The following is a 20,796-nucleotide window of genomic DNA, read 5'->3' as shown; positions in this document are numbered from 1 at the left end:
GGACGTGGCCCAATTCATGAGTCCTCTAAGAAACCCAATCAGACCTTCAAACTGACTCGATTCGGTTTTGCTTTTTAACAACGTATATATAAATAAATTACAAACACAATTAACAAGGCCCTGTGTTCCTTCACTTTGAATGTGACAGCTGGATGCTAAGGGGCGGAGAAGCCAAATCAGAAGGGAAGGAAGATGTTCTGAGAGCCAAATCCATGAGGACCAAGTAAAGTGAGCCACCAAGTACCCTTGCCTTCCAGGAGCCAGTCCTGTGTCTCATATATTTGTTACGGGAAGACCCTGGGAGGGCTAAAAGACAAGGAGTTCCTTAAAATGCTGTGTCCTGCTATCGGGTGATCAAGACATCTACAAGGTGGACTCGGTCTCCGCCACGATGCCGGCAGGAACCGCCGGTTCCTCCCAGGGAACGGATCGTTCTGTGGGATGTGCCCCGGGATGACTGGGCACTGCTGTTGAGCTGCCCAGAGACTAGCTGAAGTTCACTCGCTTTCCTTGCACTCAAACAACAGTGCAATTATGGACACCATCCTTCCTCTTTCAACAGATTAATGATGAAAGAAGAGCCTTGTCAAGGGCCAGAGAAGAGGAAAAGGTAATTCCAATGGATGAAATGAGCTGTTCCTGCCGCAGTCTGTTCTCATCACAACCCTCTCCGGGCTCCTCCTCTGTTTCTGGGTCTGGGCTCCTGTCACTTATTTTTGCCGAAAAGCTCCCCTGACACTTGGGAGGGAGTAAAGGGGTCTTCCGGGCTTCACCTACGGGAGGAAGGAAGAGGAAAGTGCCTCCACGGGGCGCTGACCATGGGCTGGGCACCCTTCTGCTCACATATTCACCACCACCATAGACACAACGAAAAAATTCCTTGAAGCCTCAGACTTTCTATTTCAGCTTCATACCGAAGAACTTTATTTTTTGGTTTTTTTGTTTTGTTTTTTTTAAGCTAAAATGGTACTGAAAACAAAATCTTCTCAACTAGCTGCTTCAGAACAATATACTGTATTATGAAGCTCTGTACATTTTCAATGTTTTTGAGATCTTGACAGGCCAAAGTCAGGTCCCCACTTCTTCTTCTTGAATTCTGAAACCGAACGGTTTTCTGCCTCTTCCAGGCTCTTCTGCATCAAGGCCAGGCTGCCGGATGGAAGGAGTGGCATAAAAAGTGCGTAGGAAAACAGAGCAAGGGACCACCCTTGGGGCCCACGGTGGCATTGACCTAGCGGAGGCTCTGGCTTCCGGTCCCGCCGGGCGGCCGCGTCAGACCACCCAAACCCAAGCGGGGGGGGGGGGGGGGGGGGAGCTGTACAATGGGTCCCCTTGAATCATGCTACTAAAAAAAGGTGCAATGAGAAAGAAGTCCCTGTGCATTCTCAGTCACAAGTTGTGGGCAGAAGAACCCACAGGATTCCTCCCTTTGGTATTAAATAACAGTTTAAAAAAGCTTTTTAGAAACAAAGCAAATACACGGTGGGACCGGACACGGAAGCCGTCCCAGGTTAGTCGTCCACCGAAACAAGTCTCACCCCTAGTCATAAATAAATAATCTCTGCCCCGGTTGGACTTGCACGCCAGGATCAATCTCTCTTAACATCTTACTTATTTTATTACTGCTTTTGGTTTTCTGGGACTGATTGAAAGTTGCTCAGAGGAAATCTTTGGTTTTGCTTAAGTGCCCATGACATTTAATCATGACTTTCCTTGCAGCTTAATTCCAACCAGTCAATCAGTTAATCCACTTCAATTGATTCTGGGCTCTCGGTCATTGGCTTGCACTCATTGGGCATCCGTTGGTGCCGACTCAGCTGCGTGGCCTGCGTGAAGCTCCTCTCACATCTCTCGCACCTGGTGGAGGCAAGAGAGAAAATTGAGACCAGGGAGCGGGGCCTGCAGGGTGATGGGCTTCCTCTCATCCTGCCTAATGAGAACCGACATTCCAAAGTGGCTTCAGATTTTACCGGCTCAAGAGGTTTAATTGGTGGCTCCTTCCCAGGCCTAGAGGCCTGGGATGGGACAAAGCCCGTCTGGTGCGGAACAGAGGGATCTGTCAATAGGCAGGGGGAAGGTGATTTCTCCAGAGAGCCTTGTCCTGCTGCAGCTCTGATCACTGTCAGTTCAAATAGATAAAGAACAAAAAGAGATTTTTAGGAGTGAGCCATCAAAGCCCCAGCTTGTCTGGCGTTTTCTGCTCCGTAACCCCAAAGAGAAATGGGTGACAAACAGGATTACCCTGCTGCTAATTTAAAATCAGGGACTTGTCCTCCGCTCAGCGCGGCGGTTGAAGAGCCACCTCCTCCGAATGTGGAAGGCGCAGGAAGCGCAACATCCGTCTGCGCGACTGTGGGGGGTGGGGGGCTGCTTTGGTGCAGAAGTCTCACACAGCGCTGCCGAAAACACGGGGCTAAAAGAGCTGTTTGCACGGTGGGGTGGGAGACAGACGAATTCGCCATCAGCCAGTGTCTGCGTGGCTCAAGAAATTCACCTGGCGAGATGGTACAGGCAAGAATGTCCCTGGAGGCCAGAATTAGGGGTCAGTGTGTCTGATGAGAAAAGTGGCATCCCGCTTCCAGAACATCTACTGTCTTCAACTTTAAAAAAAAAAAAAAAGGATTGTAACCTAGAGACCCTGAGCTCGACCCATCTCCCATGCGACACCCTTGCTAGCTCGACGGCTACCCAAGCTACAGAAATACTAACGCACGCGCACGTGCACACACACACACACACATCCAATGGTGGTGTCTAGCTTTGCTGTGGTGGTTGTGACTCCTGGTTGGGTGTCTATGATTACGCACACACGCAAACGGGGGCAGCAAGCTGACACGTACAGTGACTTGCCTGTCACCGCCCTGCACGTCTGGGCTGCCTGGAGCGCCAGTTGTGCCCCCAGTAGGGCACAGCGACCACCACAGCATCCCCTTAATGTCTTCTCCCTGATCCTTTGAAAGAAAAGATACTCAGGAGCGCTGCAGACACTCGTCCCGCTTCGAAATAACACAACCTTTGGTCTCAGGTCCCTGCGCTCCTGGGTTGGGGTAGAGCTCTCAAGACCTTTAAAGTCCTCACGGCTCCACCACGTGCCCCGTTATCTGGGGGACAGTCCTCTCTTCCCTCCCCCCCGCTTTTTTTAGTCCATCATACAAAGTGCCTTGTCAGGGAGGGATAATTACCTAAAGCAAACAAACAAACAAACAAACAAACAACACATCCATCCACTTTGGGGGTTCCTGTCTATTTTTTAATGTTGGGAGTCTGGGGGCTCGACCATCACGCTGGGATTTTTCAGAGTTCCCGTGCCAGCTGAATGTGTCAGGATGAAGAAGATGTGTTTCTTTGATGATCTTCCCAGGAATATTTTTAGCAGCCTGTTCCACTGTTAAAAACTGCACTGTGATCTTGACAAATGTATAATGTCAGCTTTAATGTATCAGACCTATCAGCTCAATGAAAATAACTCAGAAGTATTGATCAGCTAATGATTTTTAGTGTATTCATTAACGTCCACGGGCAGCTCATCCTCTCTCCAGAGCTCCCGAGGTGCTGATGACATGTTAGCGAATTGCTGATTGTTTATTAGAAAACTGATTAGTTACTGGATCAGTGTGTCAAAATATACTACCTTTCACTGCCTGACAAACTTTCAAATTATTATATTCCCTTTTAAAAAAAAAGAAAATTCTGAAGCTTTGGAATCTATTTCAAAGAGACTGGTTTGAACACTTACGAGGAAAAACCCTTTCCCCGGGTTGCGTTTCTGCACCTCTCATCTTGGGTGTTCGAATATAAAGAATTCGGACACAGAAAGTTCCGTGCTTCATATGAGGCAAAGTGTACGTCTCTATGTGATAATTAAATATCCAGATTGGACCGAGACCTTCGGAGGTGAGTTACGTTTTTCTCAAGTAGTTTGCCTAAGTGGCCGCACAGATATTTAAGCTCCCGGAATCAGAAATCTACCAAGTCCACTCTGTCGGGCTCCCGAGATGCCATCTCCAGTGCCATGTGCCTCATGAGCGAATGAAAACACATGCACATGCGTGTACCTGGGTGGGTTCCTTACCAACCCGCCAAGGAAGTGAAGAGAGCTAGATAGAAAAAATATCCTTTTTTTAGAAGATTTTATTTATTTATTTGACAGAGAGTGACAGAGCAAGAGAGGGAACACAAGCAGGGGGAGTGGGAGAGGGAGAAGCAGGCTTCCCGCTGAGCAGGGAGCCCGATGCGGGGCTCGATCCCAGGACCCCGGGATCATGACCTGAGCCAAAGGCAGATGCTCAACCATCTGAGCCACCCAGGTGCCCCTGAAAAAATATTCTTTTAAATAAGGGAAGAGCCTCCATTTTACATTCATCACCTTTAATTTGAGAAAAATTCCCTTCATGAGTTATTTTTATAGCTGAATGAAACTCCTCAGAAAGACAGACTCCATGCAAAAGCCTGGTACCTCTAACCCCGGACTTCACGCGGTGCAGCAAATAATAAGGAAAGAAAGATGGGGGTAATGAGCCGGGAGCAAAGGAAGGTTCCTGCACATGGGTCTTCCTCTTCATGCTGACGTCACAGCCTTGAAGGGGACATCACAGGGACACTGAAGCAGAAGGGCATCGGAATATTTCAGCAGAGAGAAAAGCCCCCAACTGTCTATGAGTATGGGTATCTTAGTTAGGTTTGGGTTCCTTTTAGATTTGAAGTCACTCCTTACTTCGTGTGATGGTTGCCTGGCTTATCGGTACAGAAAGCCTAACAACTGCCACCTGAAACTGAGAGAGGCCAAAATGACATCAAGTTCCGTTACACAGAAAACCTGCAAGAAGCTTTCTTTCGTGCCTCTGCAGCCGGTCACCAAATATTTCTTGGATTGAACCAAACTGTGCAGGGCTTGTGCATACAAAGTGCTCAATGCCTAGTTACTGATGTCCCCTTTTATTTGCTCTATTGCCTAAATCTTGTTAAAAATATTAGATGCTCTTTGGGATATCCTTGGATTTTTTTTTTTTTTTTTAATAATGAGCCAATCTGTCTTTACTTAAGGCAAAGATGTACTGGTGAGTATTTTCCCCTGCTTCTAACAAACATGAGGAGAAAAGCCTTTCCTCTGGGAAGTCCTAATCTTCCCAGGCTCCAAAGCTGGGCATCAAGCAGTTCACATGGATCCAGGCAGAGCAGAGCAGAGGAGAGCAGCCCCCCTCTCTGAAATCTTCAGAGATTATATTTAGGAATGGGGGGGGGGGGAAGGAGTCCTCACTATAAAGAATAAGTTTTCGATGCCAATTAACTTCCTTCCTTCCTTCTTTCTTCTTTTCAGTAAAGAGCTGGCAATTATTGTTAAATGAAATAATGTCTTGCTTTTGTTCCTTGCTCTCGATTACTTCCAGTCCCACAGTACAAACTGAAAGCCACGACCTCCATCATGCTCCTTTGGTCGGTATTTTTCCTATGTGCTCATTTACTTTATTTTTTTTAAAGGTATTATTTATTTATTTGATAGAGACACAGCGAAAGAGGGAACACAAGCAGGGGGAACGGCAGGCAGAAGGAGAAGCAGACTCCCCGCCGAGCAGGGAGCCTGATGCGGGGCTCGATCCCAGAACCCTGGGACCATGACCTGAGCCGAAGGCAGACGCTTAATGACTGAGCCACCCAGGCACCCCTGTGCTCCTTTACTTTAGAAGTTCTAAGTCCACAGCCAAGTTGCCTGACAACAGGTCCATGATCTACCTGCTGCTTGGGGGTGCAGTAGTCCTGTGGGATCTCAGCCAATCAGATTGTGAGGCAGAGCCTGGAAAGAGACTCCGATCTCCTAATGCCAAATCTTCTCCAGCCTTCTTTGGATGGCAATAATCTTGATCTGCCTACACCCACATCCCAGCAGAAGATTTTAGATGTTGGAAAGGGCCCTCCCCTGTGGCGGCAGGCCCCCGAGAATTCTGTGAAAACCTCCGGGGCCCTGGGTGGGTGGGACAGTTTGGGGGCTGAGCCATTTGGGGCATCTCCATGGAACCTGCCCAAGGCATACAGTTTAGGGTTCTGCATCTTTATGAGGTCCTTCCCCTTCTTTGTAACATTGTTTAAGCCAATGCCCATTAGTTGAAGTAGTAAAAGTAACTGTTGCGGTGAAATCCGTTTTATTGACTAATCTGCAACAAAAGTTTTTTCGAATGTTTCTTTTATGAGCTTGTAAAAGGGTATCTTCATAATATTTACAAATGTCCATGGGATGGATATTTGTGAGCTATGGTGAGAAGCTTCCCAAAACTCCCTCGGGATAGTTCAATCCTGGACAATCTGATTGTATACACCAAAGGATTTAGCTTTCCATTTCCTAGAAGATGTTTAAGAACTTGCACTATTTAAATGAGCATACACTCGGTTCTCCCCTGGGAATATATATTTGATAAATCAAAATTAAAAAAACGCACCCCACCCTACATACAGCATGTAGCTATCTGAATTACAGTAGAGCAGAAGGAACTAAAGCATGTACCTAGAATCGAATTCAGCCAACCCTTGTGGTTTTCTTAATTCGTTTCCCGGATGAAATTAGGTGATGGTCACAAAAACATACTTTAAGAAAGGAAAAGGATGCAATTATTAAAGCCCCTCAAATATTAATCTGATGAATTAAAGTTAAAATGGCAACTCTATTGGAAACATGACAAAAACAGGATGTTAGAGAAAAAAAAATTGAGCGGAGTCAACGAGGTTACACATAAGTAACACCTTAACATTAATAGAAATCTATTTCCCATTTTGACCCTGAAACCTCTTCAATTAATTACTAAAATCTATTTACACAGCAACAAGATAAAAATCAATCGGATTCCTGGCACTGTGTCTGTTAGGTTGCCCTCTCTAATGTAAGGGGCCAGAAGGATCGTCAAGCCTCCCGCATCTTTGCTTTTGAAAAGCTCTCCTGCTCCAAGGCATGGGACTTGGGCAACTGCCCTCTTCCACATCCAGAGCAGTGACGAAGCCAGAATCTGTGAAGCCCCTGAGGGTCAGGCCTGAGGGCGATGACAAAGTCCACTGTAGGGGACGCACACACCTGTGATAGGAACTCCAGTATCTGCCCTAACCACTGGCCCTTTGGGTAGATTAGAAAAAAAGCGGCCCCTTTGGGCTATCACAGCCCCCAGAAGGTCCAGCTTGGCTGGTGTAGTGCAGGTTTGATTTTAGACCTCTTCCTGTCCCCTTAGCCCAATGCTTTTGCACAGTGCACAAGCCGCACCCATGTACGCAGAGAACAATTAAAACTCTTTTGATTATTAATATCATAAATTAAACCATGGTGAAACTAGTTAAGGATAATGAATAAAGGTAACTAATTTGTGGGGAGGTAAGTAAAGATGACAACCTTTTAGGAGTTCCTCCCTCTGATGACAGACACCGAGGCAGGCAAGAGCCAGGCCAGCAAGACTCTGCTACTCCGAGACAAGCCGAGCCTCAGGCCGAGTGCCAGAGCAACAATGGACCACGCCAATTGGTCTGAAAGGGAAATCATGGGTAATAAGACTCTACAAAGACTTGTTGGCTGAGACTGAGCAAGGGGATTCGTCTTGCACTGCCTGAATCATTTCTCTTCTTGCTTGATCTTGTCCTACAGAAAGTAAATAGGCTACACATCTATGTCCTTTGAATTTTCCTTCCCAACCAGGGAAAACCAAGATGGCAAATGAGTAAAGAGATACATGGAGGGCTGAAGAGAAAAGAGTCCATCACACAGAGAGCAGAAGTTGCTTCGAGACAACCACGTCAAATGTACTGGTTCCCGCTCCCAAGCCTTTCCACACACTGCTTGGGCTGCCAGAAATGCCTCTTTCCTTTGTATGCCTGGAAAACTCCTACTCATCCTTCAAAAACCCATCTTAAACATCATGTCCGCCAGACAGCACTGATAACTCCATTTCTGGGCTACCCTGCAGCACTGTATGAATATGGCTGACGGTTCTTCACTTTTATACTTTTCATCCTATGTTGTAATACGTGCTTATTAATTGGGCTTCCCCATAAATTATGTGGTCTTCAAAGACTGGGGGAGAGAGTCTCATTCACCTTTGTATCTTTTGCACCTAGCTGGGTGCCCAGTACAAAAGTAGACGCTCAATAAATATTTGCTGAATGAACGACACATACATGAATAAATGAATGAGTGAAGGAACAGGCCATCGTGCATGATTCAGATGTCCACTGTTTTCATGGCTGTGCTAGATCTAGAAACAATCTCTCTCTGGGGGCTCTTACCTTGCCAAAGTCCTTGGAGTCCAATCCTGCCTTTTTCCACATTCCCTGAATCCTCAAGCATTCGGATGTGCCCTATATGTGGTTGTGTTTTGTGTCACCAACACAGTAATTCTGAGATCCGAAGAGCACTCGAAAAGCCACAAGCTGGTCGCTATCACAGATCTAAACCACTTGAACAGATAGGAAAGAGGAGGAAAGAGTCCACCAGAATCCTAAAACATTCAAGTTTCCCAAGGGATGACTATTTAGATGTCCTAAATCGGGGTCACCTCACTGACGGTCCTGGGCTTGCTGGCAGCCCAAAGGTGGCACCTTGTGGGGGCTTCTAGCTTCAATTCTAGAAGCATAGATCCTCGGGAACTAGAAAGAATCTTCAAATGACTTACTCCCACTTTCTTATTTTTCTGATGAGAAAACAGACCCAGAAAGATCGTCCTGTGTCCACGGTCGCACAGCTTGAGAGGAAAGAAGGTTCTAGGGTAGGCTCTACTTACTTGAAGGGCTTTTCTCCAGTGTGGGTTCGGATGTGGTTGTTGAGGGTGGTGGCCCCGGCAAAGGCACGGCCACAGTAGCCACACTTGAAAGGCCGGTCACTGGAGTGAGTGACCACGTGGTTCCTCAGCTCGGACGGTTGTGAAAAGGACTGGGAGCAGTGACCGCACTGATAAGGTCTGAAACAAATAAAGAGACTGCCTGGTCACTACTGTCTGTGTCAGTCAGGGCAAATCAGCATCATGAGGCAAGGGCCAGAACTTTCCGGTGGTATTTTCTCAGTTTTCCAAACAGCACCTCGGGCTCTGGCTGCTGGGTCCCCGAGACCCGTGCATGCTGCCATGGGAACAAAATTCACAGAGCTTCTGAGGCACATTAATTCCCAAACTGAGTATCCCTTTCCGGTATTAACCATACCATTTCAAGAACCCTTGCCTTCTTGTTTTTATCCCCACCCGAGGCAAATATTAGCACACTTTTGGGAGCATTGGAAGTATGGGCTCGATTAAGCAGAACATTACAAGAGAAGATATGTAATTGTTGCTCCTAATTCCGTGGCACTTGAAACTCTTCAAAGCGCTACGTCAATTACCTACTTTCATCTTCACCCTAATCCTCTGCGGCAGGGAAAGCATCTGTTACTATCTCTGTCAGTTCAGAAAACGGAGGCTACACCGTCCTCGTAGGAATTAAGTTTTTGAGGCCAAGGTTACTCTAGGCTGTGTGGACTTGATCCTGAGGTAAACATGCAGAGAAGGCAGCAAGCAGCCTGCATGTTTTAATAAATACTCAACTGCCTTGGGGTCTGCAAACACAACCTCAACTTGGGGTCATCTGAGAGTTCACGGATGGACTCAGGTGTGTACCCAGCCAGATCTGTCTCTTTATAAAAGCAATCCTGACTTAGGCTTACTCTTCTCTCACTCACTCACTCACTCACTCACTCACACACACACACACACACACACACACACACACACTTAACCACTGGGTCTTTTCTTTAAACATCAGCTCCCCAGTTTAATTTGGTGGCAAGCAATGATTCATAGCAGCACAGAAAATGACGGGATGTCACTATGTTTGCAGGAGGGATGATGGTGATGCGAAGGCAAGTGGGAGGAAGTTGTGACAAATACCTGATAATTAGCAAGATTATCAGAGAACATTCTTTCCAGCTTGTGAGAAGGAAATCAATTTGGGGTTTTCATAAAATAGATTAAAATTCTGTCTTCTCTACACAAGTTCTGCTGCTGACTGAAGCAGAATCTAGGGAGGGATGGAAACCCTGGGGGAGTTTTCCCCATTAGAAGTTACCTCACGTAGTTCTTGGACAGCGCTCTAATTTGTTTATCAAAGTTTTGGTTAAGGAAATTAAGAATCTGTCACGAGGGATGTGAACCAGCGCAAAGCCCTGGTTTGTGGCCCAGACGTTCCTGGCTGCATTTGAGAAAGCCCATGGCAGAAGCTGACTTAATTGCTCCACCTTCCACAAATACATAAGCGCCAAAGACCAGAAACCAAAACGAAGGGCCAGGAGACATTGGTGAGCGAGCATGTACAATGATTCAATTAAGTGCAAAATAAAGTGGACCCACTCATTTGTCAAGCGAAGGGCTTCATTGTGGCTACTTGCCTCACTGAACACAAACACTATTATTTTACCAGGCTTCAGTGCACTGAGCACTGATTGTAGAATTTTTTAGCTTGATTAATAGTCCAGGATTGGTCAATAACTCAATACTATACAATTTTAATTACTTACATTTAGAAATCTGTTTAACTGCTCTCAAACAAGTTTCAAAAAATATATATAAGCATCCTTAGTAAGGAGTTTATCAATCTTGATAAATTACATGTGCATGTTATTGCAATTATTAAATAATGCTTTGAAAGCCATTAAAATTTTATGTACATGGGAAGGTCCTCCTGCCAAATCTGTTCTTTGTAGTAACCATTAACCTTAAAGTGTGCCTCAAAAAGAATTCCCTCAGGAGTCAACTTTTAAAAATATTATGGAAGATTATAAACAAAATAATTTATTAATATATGCTATATCCACTGACAATTGATTTTTCTAATAGTGAAGGGACCATTAACAGTGATTAGCCTCTGGTTACCTATTTTTAATAGCTATCACAATAAACAATAAACCACTAAATAAAGCCAATTAATCTTTTCTTTTTTTCTAAGTCCGCTGTCAAAAGTTGGGGTGATTTATTTCCTATGGTCAGAAGTCAATCCATCCTTTTTATGTTAACAGTCACTGCGGCCAAGATTTGCACACAGAAGAACAGAAATGACCCCAGAGAGGCTTATCTTGAATTCTCCTATCAAGAGACTCCCAAGGAAAGGCAAAGAGGATTCTAACACATCCCCCTTTGCCCACTACCGGCAGGAAAGGTACTTGCTAGGTATCCAGTGACCAAAGGCACAGCTTTAAAAACTTCGTAGAATTTAGCTGGACTGAATGGAAGGGTCTAGACAAAAGGGAAGGCAGCAAAGTGGAGTCCTGCTTCAGCCCCTAGCATTAGGCAGTTAGGCAGCTGTGGGACTTGGGACAAGTCAACTCGACTTCTGATTGCTGTCTCATCTCTCTGCTGAGAGGGATACACTGAGCTAGCTGTTCTCCTGCATCTCGTCATGCTCTGTTCCTGCTTCCAGATGATCCACAAATGCGTGCTGCCTGAGGATCTGTCTGAGACACGGCCCCACGAGACACAGCATCAACAACATGACCTCCATCTTCTATTCTGTCTACCAGCCAGTTCCCTGGACACGGAGCCTTCTACGGTTGTGTGTGTGTGTGTGTGTGTACACGCTAATTAGAATATGAACCATTTAAACTTAGTAAACAGCTGAGAATTCAGGGCAACAAGAAAATCTATTACCACAAGGTAGTGCTAAACCTTACTTTAACTGATCTCAAGAAACAAATCGATGTCCTTTCATTCTTAAGTACCTTGAAGAATAAGATTTTGCACCAAATGGTTACATTCACCTTGGCAAAAGCTGACTTTATGTAGAATTCAGAACTAAAATGTGTACTCTACCTGTCACTATAATAACAGCTTGTCTCCCTCTCAGCCTAGAAATTTATAGAAAGTCGGCCTTCAGAAACTACAGAAGTCGTACAAGAAGACAAGATTCTTTCTTTCCCTGGATTTTCACTATTTCCTAAAAAATGAATAAAAGGAAACAATCCAAAAGTAATTTTAACACCGACTGCATCATCAGGTTTCACCTGAGGACAAAGGCCTACGTTTGAGACAAAATGAATTCTCCAAGCCCGAAGGCAGGTCTCAGAAAACACCATCACCGCTGTGGAATCTTCTTTGGAACAACTGGCCACAGGGGTTAAGACTCACGATTTACACCTGAAGGGCTTTGAGGGCATGAAATTCATTGCCATTACTCAGCTTTTTATCCTGATGACTAACATTCTCATTAACTTGTCCAGGTCTGGCCAAAAGTCAAGGCTTACGTTACTAAACCTGTAGATACAATCCATTTCAACTCCAAAGTTCTTCCTCCCTTCGACACGTCCTACCAGCAGGAGCTTGGAAGGACGATGTCATGGAGCACTGTGTTTAGCTCTCCTCTTTCCAGATTCACAGTTAAATGGGAATCTCCTTCCTTAAGCACTCTGATTCTCCCCAAGTCCTCATCCACGGACTACTTGTCATTATTCTCAAAACAAACGCAACCAGCATTCCTCACAAAGGGATGACAGCTCAAAACCAGAAGAAGCTCATGGCTTTTTTACTACTTGAGACATCTAGCACTGGAAATGTTCTTTATCTACACTATCTACTATGGAAGCCATGAGCTCCATGGTTCATGGCATGAGAAATGGATGTGCTATTTTACTTTATTTTGATGATTTTAAATTTACCTAGCCTTGTGTGTGACTAGTGTCAACACAGAAATATCAAGGCTTCATGGAAAACGAGAAGGTGCTCCATACTCAAAAAAAAAAAAAAAAAAACCAAAAACTAAAAAACCGACAAAGCCTGGGTCAAGTTAGTGAATGTGTATCACCGTGAGTCCATTTTGAAGCAGACAGAGAGCAGCGAGACAATTTTGTACACCCCCTGGCACTCCGTGACTGGCAGTAACCCGGCCCAAGATTCCTCTCCAGGACAATGTGCAATTCATTTGCTTGGAGTCTGTGATTGGTTTGGTGTACACAGAGCAAAAAGGATGAAACATTTAACAAAATTAAGTGTGGTCTGGTTTAAAATATTAATCCTTTGATTTTTCTTTTGGGGCAATGGAAGCCTCCAGGACAAAAGCTGTTCCGGCTGGGCCCACATTCTCTCCTTGCCCCGCGTCAAGTCCGCCCACATGCAAATCTTCCAAGACTTCAAAGGGAGCACTACTTAGGTCACTGCTGGGCTGTCTGGAGGGAGAAAAGAATGCAGCTCTACGGAAGGAGGAAAGATTTCAGGGAAGTGGCAAAAGGGCAGAGCCAAAGGACCTGGAGAAAACGGAGCCCTAGAAAGAAGAGAAGCTTCACGCTTGGGGACGGGGGGCGGGTGTGGAGGGGTGGGGGAGAACAGTGGAACACAAGAACACGGACACACTGCAAAGAAACGATTACGGTGATGGTGATGGATTACCTCCAGGCTCCTCCCACCAAACAGCACCTCCGAGGGTCGTCTTGCCCTCTGATACCACCACAACCAATCACAGACGATGATACTCAACACAGCACAAATGTGAATAGCTGACGGGGCACCCAGGAGGCTAAAAGGCAAACAGGGGCCACACAAAAATCAAAAAGGAGACAAGAAAAGGACGCAACATAAAGATAAGCATTATAAAGACACTTTCTGCAGAAAATAAAAAGAAGACATGGTCATCAGAAAATAATCCACCGAGATTGCTTACCCCTTTCTGGAGCCCCCCCAGTGGGATTGTTGAGAGTTTCTGCAGCAGAAAAACAGAAGAGAAAAGGGATTTCTAACTTCTGGTTCAAGCAAAAGGGATTTAAGCTGTCCTAGTCTAGGTCATAAGCTAATGCAAAAACCCAAGTATTTCTGAAGTCCCTAAATAAAATCTTGATGGATCTAGAGCCTAACAGCTTCTTTCCTTTGAATTCACTCAGGAAAAGACAAAGCCAGTAGCTTGGGAAAAAGGAAGAAGAGAATTGGGGGTTTGTTTGCTTATTTAATATTAACAGAACAAAATCAAGAAAAAACCATTTCTGTGGCTCCTGGATCCTCCTGGATATGTTTTTTTATCTTCATTGCTAATTCTTACCTGACCAGGTCAACTGGAATTTCTTTCTGCATTTAGTGTAAATAATGTAGTAATGAAAAATGGTAATAATGCTGGCAAGCCTAGGTGTCCCCAGAGCTTTCTCTTTTCTATCAAGGCAGAGACTTTTTGATGGTCTTTCACATGGAAAAGCTCACAAAAATAGTCTCTTTGATGAAGGTTCAAATGTCTTGGGTTTTGTGGCCAAATATTCCATCTGTTGAGTGAAAAATCTTTTGGACCTCGGATTCAGGGGCCTGTTTCAAATTTGGACCTGTTTGAAACTCTAACCTGTTTGCCTTCTGACTTTGTCTTCGGTGTCTCTCTTTTTCACCTCTGGTTCTAGCAAGATTTTCCTACCAAAATAAAAGCGTTTGAGTTTTTCAAATAGAGGGGAAACGGTTTCTGACTGGCAGGTTCTAAGCTTTGTCACTGCATACGGCTGAATGCGCACAAAAGTCAGCTGACTTAGGAAGTCAATAACTAAAGAAAATATGTACATTCGGCATTTGTAATTCTCCACATATAATAAGAGAAATATGTAGTTCTCCACAGATAATAAGAGAAAAGGCTCCAAATTTCAGGACCATCATAGAGAAATCTGATGCTCCAATTTAGTTCTGGATATTTCTCTTATTTAGCAATTCACTCATGTGGTTAAGCATTATGGAGAGTGTCTTTTACTTCCAAACTTGCTAGTTCCAAGACAGCATTCTAAGTTCTAGAACAGAAAAGAGCTATTCCAGTCCTATATGCTAAAAGCAAACTGGGTACCTAGAAAGAAACAAGTGCGTCAAAGTGAGTGGGTATCTTCCACTATTTTGCCCCTTACCTCCGATAATCAATTTGGTTATGATGGAGTAATTCAGGCATCTCCCCAACATGACTAAGAAACAATGTACCTTATTACTTTGCCTATAGAGGGCCTAATTTTTTGAAGTCATAAATCTTAAATTCAAGTGATCCATGAATGATGGTGACCACCTCTCAAGTGTTGACCAACAAAGCACAGGGAAGGGAGAAGTACAAACCCACCGCTTGAATAATCTGATCCCACTCTAGCTATCTACCTGGGCATCAAAGCACCCATCACTATACCTTATCTGGGAAGGCTGGGATCACCACACCTGGGCATCTGAGTCAAATAAGCCCAACAGGGTCTAGCCCAGGATGGAAATCTCATGCCGTTCAGATCTGTGCCAATAACTCTAAATTAGCTTGGAATCAGCACTGACCAACAGTCTCTCGTGGAAATGCATTTTGTATACGTAAGTTTTCTCTGTCAGGTATTTTTCTGACAGTTTACACAGATGCTTTGCAAATTATGACACTATTATTTGATGGGACAGACTTCCTAGGGACTTAAACCATAATACACATATGGTTTTCTAAGTGTAATTGGGGTCAGACAAAATAGTCTGTTTCAGTATCTATTTACTGTGACCTATTCTCTTTGCTTTACGTGATATTCAGCATGAAATCGTATCATACTCGAAGCTAAGCTTTGTGTTCCAGTATCCAGAAACTTCCAACCATCATTTCATTTTACTTTGCATCTTCAATCTTTATGACAACAATGCACCTGTGCAAATAACAGACCCATACATCTGAATGCACTCAATTTAAAAAGCAAGTTGACGATAACACAAACTGGTGCATCTTTTATACTTAAAAAACTATGAAAATGCATTGCAAACTTTGGATAGATATTAAAGCTCTATGTATACTTGCAAGAGAGAGGAACTTTCAGAGAAAACCCTTTCTTTTTTTTATTTTTATTTTTATTTTTTTAATATTTTATTTATTTATTTGACAGAGAGAGACACAGCGAGAGAGAGAACACAAGCAGGGGGAGTGGGAGAGGGAGAAGCAGGCTTCCCGCTGAGGAAGGAGCCCAATGCGGGGCTCGATCCCGGGACCCTGGGATCATGACCTGAGCCGAAGGCAGACGCTTAACGACTGAGCCCCCCAGGCGCCCCAAAAAACCCTTTCTGAGTGAGGAAAATATTTTCAAAACTTTTGTAACTCCTGTAAAGCCAAAAAGTACTAAGATGTTCAGAGGTCTGGTGATCTTTTTACTAGGGCCTCTCCTGTCAAAAGTAAAAGATTATAAAGACCCAGCTCTTCGGGCGCCTGGGTAGCTCAGTTGGTAGCTAAGTTGCCCAAGGGGACAGCCTTGGGCTCAGGTCATGATCTCAGGGTCCTGGGATTGAGCCCCAGATTGGGCTCTCTGCTCAGTGGTGAGCCTGCTTCTCCCTCTCCCTCTGCCTGCCATTCCCCTTGCTTGTGCTCGCTCCGTCAAATAAAATCTTAAAAAAAAAAAAAAAAAAAAAACCTGCTGCCTTAAGATCCCTAATGCAACCATTTCAACATTAATTACAGCAATGCTTTGATGCTTAAGCAAGTGGTTTCTAGAATGGCACAAATAAAAACATATACACATATAAGTGTATGTGCGCATGTACACTAAAAGGGATTCTTTTTATTATTTTAGAAGACGTCCAACCCCTCTCCAGCACAACTCCTCTCTCTGTGTCCCTGCTGGGTTTTCTACGACACTGTCATACTCTGCACAGCTGGGAGGGGACAGCCGGGTGTAGAAAATAAGGCAAAGAGGGCTTGAGTGGCTTAAGTGAATCGGTGGCCAAATTAAGAAAATAATTCAGAAGACTTGCCTCCGAGTCTCCTATCCTCCTTCCAAAAATCCTTTTCTGCGTTTCTATTCAAAGTGCGTTTTCAAGGCTATTCTTAGACATTTGGGGTTTAATCAAATTTTCACAGGATGTGAAGGAGAGAGTGAAAACACACTCCTTTCTTATTGAATTATTTTGATTTTTGTCTTTTGCGCTCCCAGCTATCAAGACTGTCGAATAAACCAGTTTTGATTCATAAATAATAGTTCCATTATATCTACTGTGCCACTCGTCAGAGCACCTGAAATTTTAATTCACTTGTTCAGCTAAATTTCATCCTCAGTTCATGGCCATAAAATTCTTTATTGACAAACTTTCAAACCAACTTTGACTCTGAGGTATCTAGTCAACATTTTTCTTCTGTGTGGATATTAGTTTATTGAATAAGTGGCATCTGTTTTCCTCCACATCACTAGCAGAGTAGGTATTTCCTTTTGACAGCTTTGCAGGATTTATGGCTTTGCATGCACTGAAGAAAAATAGCACTAAGCAAAAAATTCCAATTCATTACCTCTTAGTACTTAATTAAGTTCATACCCACGGCACACTGGAGGTGAACCCTGAAATGCCCGCGACAGCAAGCAGAGCATCCAGCTATATTATCTTAGGAAGACAGAGAGGATTCTGATGATCTGGACCTCATTTTTCCATCTCTGATATTCAGACATGTGCCGTCTACTTTGCTCCCCATCGGACGTGGACAGAACCACGTGGGAAGCAAGAGCAGAACCCTCCCTGCAACCCCTGTCGTTCCCGTAGCCTGTCCCAACAATAAAGTCGAGCAGGGGCCCCACCATTCATCTCTGCCCTTCTAGAACACACACACCTCCCATCACAGGGTCCCCCCCCGCCCCCCCAATCCCTAGGCGTGGTGCGGGTGGAGGAGGCGCCCGGAGCCTGGTGGGTGGAAGGCAAGCAGTGGGTCTCCCTTAGCGAGAGTCAGGGTTACCTGTCGGGGTTCTGCGTGCACACGTGCATCTGTAAGAGGATCCGCTGCGTGAAAGTCTTAAAGCACTGGCCGCATTTCCAGAGATGCCAGTCACTGAACTCCGGGTGCAGCTGACTGGTGGAAGTCGGGCTCGCAAGCACTCGCTGGTTTTTCACGTTGATCTGGTTAAATCCCGATTCCATGGGCCCAGACTTGTCCAGGAGAGAGAAGTTCCTGGTGCAGGGAGTCTGCGGGAAGACCACGGAGCGCTGCGGGGCGGCGGGGGGCAGCTTGCTGCTCTTGCTGAAGGGTTGTAGGGCGTCCTGTCTGCACATGGCCTCCATGACCGTCGAGGGGACATTTACTGGGAGAACAGCAAGAGGATGAGGGGATTAGTTTTGCTGGCCTTTAAAAGAAGCACAGTACCACACAGTTTAAAAAAAAACTCCTTTAGATCAAGATTTAAAAAAATGTTTCTGGACTCCAAAGTCACATGGTAACGGACTACTTGACTGGGGGGGGGGGCGGGGAAGCAGGATTGCTGCCAATTACTAGCTCGCTCAGTGCCTATTTATTTAGCAAATACTATACGCTCAGGATTGTTGGCATGCTGTCTTTGCCTCACAGAGTTCACTTCCGAGTGGAGAGAGAAAGACTCCAGAATGAGGCTCCACACTGCACCCAAGGTTCAGAGGGAGTTCAGAAGGGACAACCAGCAAAGGAGGGGGAGAGAAAGGGTGGCTGCCCACAGAGGGTAACCCTGAGCAATGGCGAGAAGGTAGAGATCCAGGCCCTCAGGATTTCAGGCCTTCCACTAGACCTTGCCAGCACAGGACATTCCAGAAAAAGTGGCTGAAAGATGAAGCGAGCAATGTGATAGACACCTGGAGACAGAAGTCTGGCAGCTTGGTGGGATGGCGACGGGGACAGGATGACCAAGCAGGGCATGGGTTCTCAACACCATGGAAATAAGGGGTGCAAGAGGGGGGCAGACCTCAGAGGCTCTTTAAAGTCCAAATAAAGAAAGAAATAAAAGATGTCAGGCCCAGGAAATAGACACAGAGTGTCTCTGTACAGAAACAGCAAGAAAGAAAAGGAAGAAAATGGCAAGAGAAAAGTGTTCAGGTGATTTACAGATAGGGTGCAGCGAATAAGGTAAGATGGGGGTAACAGAGTAGGGTGCTGGCAACGTGGGTTTGAGAATCAGAAAGACCAAGATTCAAATCCTGACTCTGCCTTCTATTAGCTTGGTGATCTTAGGCAAGTTATTAAAAAAAGAAAAAGAAAATATATATATATATGTAAAATATGTCTGTGCCTCAGTTTCCCCATCTGTAAAAGGAGGCCAGTGAGAGCAAGAATCCTGAAAGTAACAGCAGCATGGCTAAGTGGTTGAGATGGCCTCCGTCTTACCTCCACTATCTATATTAGCCTTGGGACGCCTGGTAAGTCCGAAAGTCGAAATCCCCAATTTTGTCCTTGGTGAAATGTAAAATGGTCACCCTAAGGATTAAGTCCATACATAGATAGCTTTTAGAAAATGCCATGGCTGCCACTCCCCAGATGTGAAGCCCTAGGAGCACTGGCCTCATCTTGAAACCCCGTTAGGACATGTAAACGAGACAATGAAAGTATCCACCATACGGCCTCCCATCAATGACAGCCATCACTCCTGCTATTATAGAGAAGAGACTGGAATGAGCGAAGACGGATGTGAACTGCAATGGTGGGGAAAGAACTAGAAGTAAGAAACATTTCTGAGGAAGGGAGCCTAACAGACGTGAAATCGTTTTCTTTTTTTAAGTTGTTATGGTGCTAATAACCTATCTCGTGCACTCACTGGTCAACTCACAGGGGCAGAAGTGATCAGAAGCTAATATGCTTTATCTTTTGTTTTGTTTTTTTAAGATTTTTATTTATTTATTTGACAGAGAGAGGCACAGCGAGAGAGGGGGAACACAAGCAGGGGGAGTGGGAGAGGGAGAAGCAGGCTTCCCGCAGAGCAGGGAGCCCAATGCGGGGCTCGATCCCATGACCTGAGCCGAAGGTAGATGCTTAATGACTGAGCCACCCAGGCGCCCCTAGAAGCTAATATGCTTTAAAACTGCCATTCTTGTTTTAAGTAACTACTGCGTCAATAAAATGTATTTATTGGTTATTTCCAGGGTCAAAGGGATTAAAGGTCACAGGGCGGGCGAGAGAAGAAAATCAGAGACCAAAAAATTGGAAGAGGTTGAGGGGCAAAAAGACAGGGGATGGGAAGTAAACCACAGCTCTTGGCCACTGGTTCAAGGTCACATGGAAGGACACACATGACCTGGGGGCTCTCGTCCTTCCCTGCCATGGACCATCGCTGAGATGCCGATGTAGCGTGCAAACTCAAGCGTGTTCAACTGCAAAGAGCGAACGGTGGTGGACCGTGACTGCCAGGAGGCTCCGTGCTTGAGCTGGACATGGAGACACCATGTGTGGTGGAGACACAAAGTGGATAGTGTGTTGCCATTAAGGACTGTCCAACCCAGAGGCTGTTCTGTATAATCACAGCTATGACACAAATCCACCAAAAGGAACAGCTCTGTCTATGGGGCTCTGGCAGCATGGCCCATCCTGTCTTGGGAAGGGAAAAGAAAGAAGAGATTCGCAGACCTGGGAAGACTCTAGGGTCTATGCAGCTGAATGCACATTTATACTCGCAGGAGAGGCTTTTAAAAAATTAAATCAGACTCTCTTGATAGGACCTGGGCGTCTGCACTTTCAGACGCTCTCTCAAGTGCTTCTCATGGACCCTCAGGTGCGAGAATCACTGATCTAAACCAAAACTCTCTCTTATTACAAGTAAAAAAAGCTGAAGCCCCAGAAGGTCCAATACTGGAACCTGCCCAGGGTCACAGGCAGTTAAGGACACAGCTGAGCTGTAAGCTTTAGCCTTCTAACTTCCAAGGCATTTTTTTTTTCTGGCCACACTCCTATCTTGTCACTGCTCACCAGCTGTGTTTCAAAAATAAAAGGAATATTTTATAGCTAGCACAGTGTTTCGTGTGTGTGTATAAATATATCCCATAAACATATATGTCATATATACATATATGTATATATATATACACCTATACACACCCATGTGCATGTTTATGTGTCTACCTTTATTTTATATATAAATAGTTACATGTAATT

General features: G+C 45.0%; 1 protein-coding gene across 1 annotated transcript in view; it reads right to left on the bottom strand.

The window, feature by feature from the left end:
* Positions 1-1,742: 1,742 nt before the first annotated feature.
* PRDM6 (PR/SET domain 6) overlaps positions 1,743-20,796 on the bottom strand; it is a 98,765-nt gene continuing 79,711 nt past the window's right edge. Inside the window, exons 5-7 of the mRNA XM_021702004.1 lie at positions 17,647-17,989; positions 8,748-8,924; positions 1,743-1,857 (exon numbers count right to left, since the gene is read on the bottom strand). Coding sequence (XP_021557679.1) covers positions 1,743-1,857; positions 8,748-8,924; positions 17,647-17,989 — 635 coding nt within the window. The remainder of the gene's footprint in view (positions 1,858-8,747; positions 8,925-17,646; positions 17,990-20,796) is intronic.

This window comes from Neomonachus schauinslandi, chromosome 7 (genome assembly GCF_002201575.2).
Source record: "Neomonachus schauinslandi chromosome 7, ASM220157v2, whole genome shotgun sequence".
In the NCBI taxonomy this organism is placed as follows: domain Eukaryota; kingdom Metazoa; phylum Chordata; class Mammalia; order Carnivora; family Phocidae; genus Neomonachus; species Neomonachus schauinslandi.
This window is presented reverse-complemented; position numbering and strand designations above follow the sequence as displayed.